The sequence below is a fragment of the Zeus faber genome, assembly GCF_960531495.2.
Source record: "Zeus faber genome assembly, chromosome: 8".
NCBI classification, from domain to species: Eukaryota; Metazoa; Chordata; class Actinopteri; order Zeiformes; family Zeidae; genus Zeus; species Zeus faber.
This window is the reverse complement of record NC_137195.1, coordinates 18,911,145-18,918,630: the sequence shown is the minus strand read 5'-3', so window position 1 is coordinate 18,918,630 and position 7,486 is coordinate 18,911,145. Positions and strand designations below refer to the sequence as shown.

General features: G+C 47.1%; 2 protein-coding genes across 3 annotated transcripts in view; both read left to right on the top strand.

The window, feature by feature from the left end:
- The window catches only part of popdc1 (popeye domain cAMP effector 1), an 8,669-nt gene extending 8,155 nt beyond the window's left edge, over window positions 1-514 (top strand). For both annotated transcript variants that reach the window (XM_080006083.1, XM_080006085.1), the window contains exon 8: window positions 1-514. This exon is cut by the window's left edge and continues 474 nt beyond it. The gene's annotated coding sequence lies outside the window, so the exon portion shown is untranslated.
- A 628-nt stretch (window positions 515-1,142) lies between these two features.
- hace1 (HECT domain and ankyrin repeat containing E3 ubiquitin protein ligase 1) overlaps window positions 1,143-7,486 on the top strand; it is a 31,114-nt gene continuing 24,770 nt past the window's right edge. The window contains exons 1-12 of the mRNA XM_080005715.1: window positions 1,143-1,378; window positions 1,958-2,012; window positions 2,170-2,259; window positions 2,383-2,487; window positions 3,291-3,366; window positions 3,560-3,691; window positions 3,939-4,021; window positions 5,971-6,067; window positions 6,176-6,277; window positions 6,408-6,514; window positions 6,644-6,791; window positions 7,057-7,131. Coding sequence (XP_079861841.1) covers window positions 1,288-1,378; window positions 1,958-2,012; window positions 2,170-2,259; window positions 2,383-2,487; window positions 3,291-3,366; window positions 3,560-3,691; window positions 3,939-4,021; window positions 5,971-6,067; window positions 6,176-6,277; window positions 6,408-6,514; window positions 6,644-6,791; window positions 7,057-7,131 — 1,161 coding nt within the window. The 5' untranslated portion in view covers window positions 1,143-1,287. The remainder of the gene's footprint in view (window positions 1,379-1,957; window positions 2,013-2,169; window positions 2,260-2,382; window positions 2,488-3,290; window positions 3,367-3,559; window positions 3,692-3,938; window positions 4,022-5,970; window positions 6,068-6,175; window positions 6,278-6,407; window positions 6,515-6,643; window positions 6,792-7,056; window positions 7,132-7,486) is intronic.

Genomic DNA, 7,486 nt, shown 5'->3' with positions numbered 1-7,486 from the left:
CCGTTAAATGAAGTTAAATGAAAGATCATTAAGTGGACGCCAATATTGTGCATTTGTAGGACCACCACAAAACCAGACCAAAGAGCACGCGTCCCCTCAGCCTTACAGGGACGAGCGCTCCAATTATTTCTGAACATACAGTGCCGCCTTGAGGCTTGATTTGTGAGTTTGTGATGCAGTTGTAATGGCTGGGTTCATTGAAATACCATTGACACCTCTGCTGCAAGTATACAGGCAGGTACTTTTGGTACAGGCACTCTGATATAACAGAGCCAGTAATACTCCATGGAGTCCTGCTGTTCTCTCTTTTTTTTTTTTTTTTTTTTTGCAGATGACTGTTCATGCATATCCTGATTATAATTAACAAAAGTAATTATAGGTGGTGTCCTAGTGATTTACAAGGATATGGATCTAATAAATCACAGTGAGTATTCCTCTTGTTTTGGTTTACTTTTGATGTATAAATATAACCCCCCCCCCCCCCCACCTCCAAAATAAAAATAAAAATAAAATAAAACAGACGATTAATTAAAAGTGTGTATGCTTCAGTTTTCGTTCCGTTCAGTGGAACATGTGATCCATCATAACTGAATTACCCTCACGGGGGACTGTCGGTCGTGACTACATTACCCACAAGGCATAGCCCGTGTAGTCGACGTCATATGCTGCGTTCTAACGGAACTCGGGAAATATGTGTTTCGGAACCTGTACTCTGGTCACGCCGTGTGTTCCTTTGGCTCTGTTCGCGGAGCATGTCCGCCTCTAGCAAACGTATGTGTTCGGCAAGGTTGTTGTTTCGTAGCATGTCGACGAGGCATACAACCACAGCGCGTTCCACATCGAAGTCAAGACATGTATTCTCATAACACACAGGCCGGGTGGAGCTTGTTCGCCGTTTAACGGTGTGTGTGCGCCGCCCTGTTGCCGTGACTCTTTTATTTCTGTCATCTCGGTCAACTCGACAAACGATCTGCCCCGACTCGGAATTCCGATTTAAAAAAAAAAAGGCCGTTCCTCTGCAGGGAGGTGGAGGTGGAGGCGGGGGGGGTGGAGTATTCCGAGTTCCTACGTCACTGCAATGCGGCGACAAACACAGGAAGAACGCGGAACCGGGGAGCGTCGCCGAGGAGAGGCCGGGAAAATGTCGGGGACCCGCAGCGGGTGAGAAACGGGCTCCCGCCGCTCTCGATGGACGACGCCCGAGGGCGAGGCGTCTGCGCGTCGGCGACCGTCCGGTAGCGTCGAGGCTCTGCCGTCGCGCCTTTCTCCGGGTCCCGCGGCGCACCTATGATGGAGCGAGCGATGGAGCAGCTCAACGTACAGCTCAGCCGCCTGACGCGCTCCCTGCGCCGCGCGAGGACCGTGGAACTCCCGGAAGGTACGGCCACGCTCCCCCTCTCCCTCTCCCTCTCCCTCTCCCTCTCCCTCCCCCTCTCCCTCTCCCCCCGGTCGCCGCGCTGTCGATGCGATCGTGTTCCACACGCGTTATCGAGACCCCCCGATAACAGCCGCTGTCAACTCACTGGTCTGCATGTCTCCCACCAGAGGCGCTCAACCTCCGGTTATTCACGTTGGAGTTCCGACTGTTGCGCTGTTGTTTGCAACCGCTTCGTGGATGGGGTTGCGTCCGCCCGTCCGTCCGCGAAAATAATGAATGGATGCGCTCAAGTCCAAACTTCCGCACCTGTAAACGAAATAACGCTGAAGGTTGATAATATCACCTTCGTCGTTTGTAAGTCCCGCCTCCCCCTGCTTGTTATGATCTTGATTTGCGCTGTAGTTAATGACGTACTAGGAGACCCCTGGCGTAGCACCAGTGGTCGTCATTGCAGCCCGGCCAAGCTTCAATGTCCCTTCATACCCCGGTAGATCCCATTTATTTTGAGTAAGCAGGGCGGTGGCTGTGTCAAGCTCAAAGATCTCCATACCTGTGTCTGATTCTCTCCCCCCATCGCAGACAACGAGACGGCCGTGTACACGCTGATGCCCATGGTGATGGCTGACCAGCACAGGTAGAGTTGACACCACGGCAAATTAAAACTAAACACACACAAAAAAAAGGAAGGAGATGGAACGTGTCATAGCTGCGTGCCAAAGGGCACAATGTTGACTTCGTCGCTGTTGGGTTTTCACGGCACCGTTGTCCGCCCCCGCCTCCCCTCTCTGCAGGTCCGTGTCAGAGCTGCTGCTCAACTCCAAGTTTGACGTCAATTACGCCTTCGGGCGCGTGAAGAGAAGTCTGCTCCACATCGCTGCCAAGTAAGACCGGCCGTTGTCAATCTCCCTATTCTTTATTATTATATATTTTTTAGGAGCAAACATTCTTGTAACTTGTGTCAGTGCCAGGCAGGTACTGAATTGTGGCTTTTTTTTTATTTATAGCTGTGGGTCAGTGGAATGTTTGGTTCTGCTGCTGAAGAGAGGAGCCAACCCAAACTACCAGGACATCTCGGGCTGCACTCCTCTTCACTTGGCCGCTCGCAACGGGTAGGAGCAGCTCGTCCGAGGGAAGTGTCCTGCACGGGCCATTTCTGACGTCATAACTTTATTGGTGTCATGAGTCCGACTTTACCTCAATGGTGAGGTGGTCAGCCACACGGCCAAAGTCTTTGGATGGATTAGATACGACTTTGTCCAATGACGATGTTAAAAAGAAAAAATGCGGAATACATATCACACAAACCTAAAACACAATGACAAACACACACCCACAAAGACAACAGCAACAATCACAGGACAAACCTCAGATTTGTCAAATTATTTCTCGAACATCTCCTTATCGTTAACTATTTTCCCAGTTTAACAATGTTTACCCATTGCTGAAAAACACACAGAGTAATTGTGTTTGAGTTCTTAAAAAAAACAAAACATTCGTAATAAAAACACAGTACAATTACAATTTACTTCCGAGTTACTTTTGGGCTGGTATGAAACATTATGTCTAATGCTTAAAATCCTCAATAAGTTAAGAACCCCCATCACAGTTTAAATTTCAAAACTTATGCAGCATTCTATTAAATATGCCTTTTGGTCAATTGTGTTTCACGTACTATTTGAAACTGGTGTTTACTGTTAAGTGTTCTGGTGAAGGGGACAAATTATATCCGGCTGTGATACCAATGTCGTGTGTGTGTGTGTGTGTGTGTGTGTGTGTGTGTGTGTGTGTGTGTGTGTGTGTGTGTGTGTGTGTGTGTGTGTGTGTGTGTGTGTGTGTGTGTGTGTGTGTGTGTGTGTGTGTGTGTAATGTTGATTTAGCACCAATGAATCTGCTCTTTTAATGTTTATTCCAGCCAAAAGAAGTGCATGGGCAGGCTGCTGGAATATAACGCTGACGTCAACATCTGCAACAACGAGGGGCTGACTGCTGTGAGTAGCCTCAAACTTTGGGGACGTATGCAGGGTTGATGACGGCATGGCCAATCCCATCCCTTTACATTCCCCCCCACAGCTGAGATCACATACTCATCTCCACCTCACTGTGGTTCCTTGCTGTAATAAGCTAAATTAGTGGTGGTTTTGGATCAGATTGCCTTCTCTATAACTATCCTGGTTTTCCCAGATTCACTGGTTGGCTGTGAACGGGCGGACAGAGCTCCTTCACGACCTGGTCCAGCATGTGTCCAACGTGGACGTGGAGGATGCCATGGGGCAGACCGCGCTCCATGTCGCTTGTCAGAACGGACACAAGACGGTGAGAAATGGAAAAAATGCAAATATTTTTGATATCCTCTTTGCATGTGACTCGTACCATGAAAAGGCTATTGTATATACTTCTCTGTTTTCTGCCGTCATTGAGGAATGGTCATGTATTGTAGCTTGGTTTCGGTTAATTCTGTGTCCCCCTGCACATACACACACACACACACACACACACACACACACACACACACACACACACACACACACACACACACACATGCACCTTCCCCTGCCTTTAGACGGTGCTGTGTCTCCTGGACAGTGGAGCAGACATCAACCGGCCCAATGTCTCCGGAGCCACACCGCTCTACTTCGCCTGCAGGTGACCTCCTCATACTTCTATATCAGCGTTCCCCAAACTTTTCTGACTCACGGCCCACTTGGAAATCTCAAAAGTGTTCGTGGCCCACATCCGACTAGAAGTAATACGGGAGCCAAACAGTGCATTCTCAGAGGACATTTATTTTAACAATCATATGCATTCTCATACATACAGTGCAGTAGTGGTAAAACAAAAAAATTAGTGGGTTAAAAATAACTTTATATCCATGAAACTTTCGCGCAATGTTAGTTACGGTATGTAGTAAGCGCTGAAGGGCGCCGTGTTTTGAATGTAGTCGAACTACTAACGCCAGCACTGATAAAACCAACAATAACAGGAGCACATTAATATTAACTCACCTCATGAGAAGGCTGGTGTTGCATGGCAGACACCAAACGCTTGATGTCTGGCTTGAGGGACGACAGTCTCAGGCGAAGATCTGGCTCAACAAAAGCCAGTCTCACAGAGATACGTCGTCCGGAAAGGCATCAGAAATCGCACAGCTCTGTCGGACAGATCAGATACTCAGAAGCAACATGAAGCCAAAAGTTTGTCAGGTACTTCTGTGAAAAAGCCAAGTTAAATGAGCTTACACAGGAGAGATCCACAAGACTGTCCTTCTCTTTTGTGCTCAGGCCTGCGAAGGTCTCGTCACTGTGGCTGGCGAAGGGGTTTTCCATCCAGCTGCACTGCACATCTGGGATGGGGGAGTATTTGCGCAGCTTGGTCCTCAAATCATGCGGGTGCTTTTTGACATGATTGATCACCGTGACGGGAAGCCGCGTTTCTTCCTTTGTCTAAAAATCGGACATATTCTCCAACAAGTCAGAGTTTGACCGGTTAACTCGCCTGGCCTGCATATCCATTTTTCTCATGGTCGCTTCTATTTTATTCTGGACATTGAACACGGTCACTGCTTTTCCTTAGAGACTGAGGTTGAGTCCATAAATTACATAGGCAAGCAGGTTTGACAGATTTGAGATGTCTGTTGATTCTTCCAGTTGGAGGGCATCAAAACAACTCTCTCCTACGCTCGTTATCAGCTGTTCTAACACATTCTCTGCCATCTCGTCAATCCTGCGTTTGACTGAGTTATCAGTCAATGAGATGGGGTTGATTGGCTTGCACGCCTCCTCTCCCAACATCACCCCCACTATCACTTTTGTGGCAGGAAGAAATAAATTCTCCCTGATTGCGTGGGGCTTACCGGGCTTCTATGAGTCGGGCGACCCGATAGGACGCTTCCGCTGCCTTTGCCTTCTCGGTGCCTGTGCATGACGTTTCGATAACTTTCTTCTTGCCCTGATGCTCCTTGAGTTTATTATCGAAAAATATAAGCGGCTTGGACATGTACTGTTGGTGTTTTGTCTCGAGGTGACGGTGCAGTTTACATGGCTTCAGAGCTTCGTTCGATAAAATCTCGGAACACACCAAGCACAGTGGTAGCGGTTCGTCATCCGTGCCTGTCCAAAAAAAATCCCATTGATAAATATTCTTTCTCCAAACCTTTCTTTTTTGTTTGACAGGTGGGACTTTCCCACCGGGACATTGCTGTGTGCCTGATGCTAGCCAACCATCCTTTTTGATTATCACCTCAAGTTCAAAAATGTACAGGTGCACGTCGATCGTGGTCCGGCTTGGACGTAGTACGCCATACCAGAAGTTCCTATCTTACAGTGATGATGCATTTCTGAAGGTTTTAAAGAAAAAATACCATGAATGGGTTTTTAAAAAAAAAAATTTACATAAAAAAAAAAAAGTTTTTGTAAATTATTAAATGTTGTGTTTTATTTTTTCAATAAAATCTATGTGTTTTCCCCATGATTTGGCGGCCCACCTGCAATACCCTCACGGCCCACAGATTGGGAATAGCTGTTCTATATTTAACCCCGATTTTGACATCGCTGATTGTTGAGGCAGCTAAAACTGTGAATCCTGTCAACACGCAGCCACGGCCAGAGAGACACTGCGCAGATTCTTCTTTCCCGAGGTGCCAAGTATGTTCCCGACAGGAACGGGGTCACGCCTCTCGATCTCTGCGTGCAAGTGAGTGCCAGACGCTGCCCGACCTCTACACACACTCAGTTTTCTTTTTGTCCCGTTCCACCTGTCGTCAAATATTTGTCTGAATCTGTCCCTGCTTCCTGTGTGGAGGGTGGATACGGGGAGACATGCGAGATTCTCATCCAGCATCACAATCGACTGTTCCAGACCCTCATCCAGATGACCCAGAGCGACGACATCAAAGAGAGTATGGTAGGACCTAGATCCATTTTTCACTGGTCTGTTGTCATTTTAGCCCCTTTTCTTTCTCTATTGGCTATTGGCTTCTATCTCTGTTCGTGGACAATAACATAAATGTGCATGGGTGTTTGCTTGAATGCAGCTGAGGCAGGTCCTTGAGCACGTTTCTCAGCAGAGCGACAGCCATTACCAAAGAATCCTGACCAGCCTGGCCGAGGTGGCCACCACCAACGGACACAAGCTTCTCAGGTAAACTCTAGATCGCATGGTCTTCAGTTCAACACTTTTGTCGTACGGCAACGAGGTTGAGTGACAAAAGATGAGGCCGTCTAGGTCTCCGAGGTATTGAACCGACCTGCCGCCGTCCCCCCTCCTCAGTCTGTCCAGCAGCTTCGAGGCTCAGATGAAGAGCCTGCTGCGAATCGTCCGAATCTTCTGCCACGTGTTCCGCCTGGGGCCTTCCTCCCCCAACGGCAATGACATGGGATACAACGGAAACAAGACGCCGCGCAGCCAGGTCTTTAAGGTCAGCAGCAATGGGGCGGGGGGGACTGTGAAAGAAGCAGTTAATTCACTGAACCAGCCTCGATAGTTTGCTGGCAGTTATAAATGGAGAGAAGGGTGTCGGGTGTTGCGATAGTCATGATGGACACCTACCAGAGGTATTGTTCCATGTTTTAAGTTTTGTTAATGATTCGCCACGACCACAGAAACTTTTTTTTTTTTTTTTTTTTTCAAATATTTATCTAAAACAATAACAACATTAAGAACTCATTCTACTGGTGATACAGATGCGGGTAAGACAGGAGCAGGAAGATTTGGCACGAGGGCAGCAGATTCCCAGAAGAGATTTTGAGGTCTTTGATGTGAGTCTTGTAGATATTAGGGCTGGTTGATGTATCGTTATGATATCAGTGTCATGATATGGGGCAAGATTGGGATTTTGGTTATCGTGATATCGATAAAGGTTGTCTTTGAGGCTTCATTATAGTAAAGTACTGTCATGCATGGTCAGAATATCCACATTACTACTGATTGTTTCAAAAATTTTACTTGTGTGTAAATATCTTAAGAAAGCACCGATTGTCATTCCCAAATTTTTCATCAATTATTGATATTGAGGTTTGTCAAAAAATATGATTATTATTTGATTTCGTCAATATCGCCCAGCCCTAATAGATATTAACATTTATGGGGTTTATTAATATTAACATTCATGGT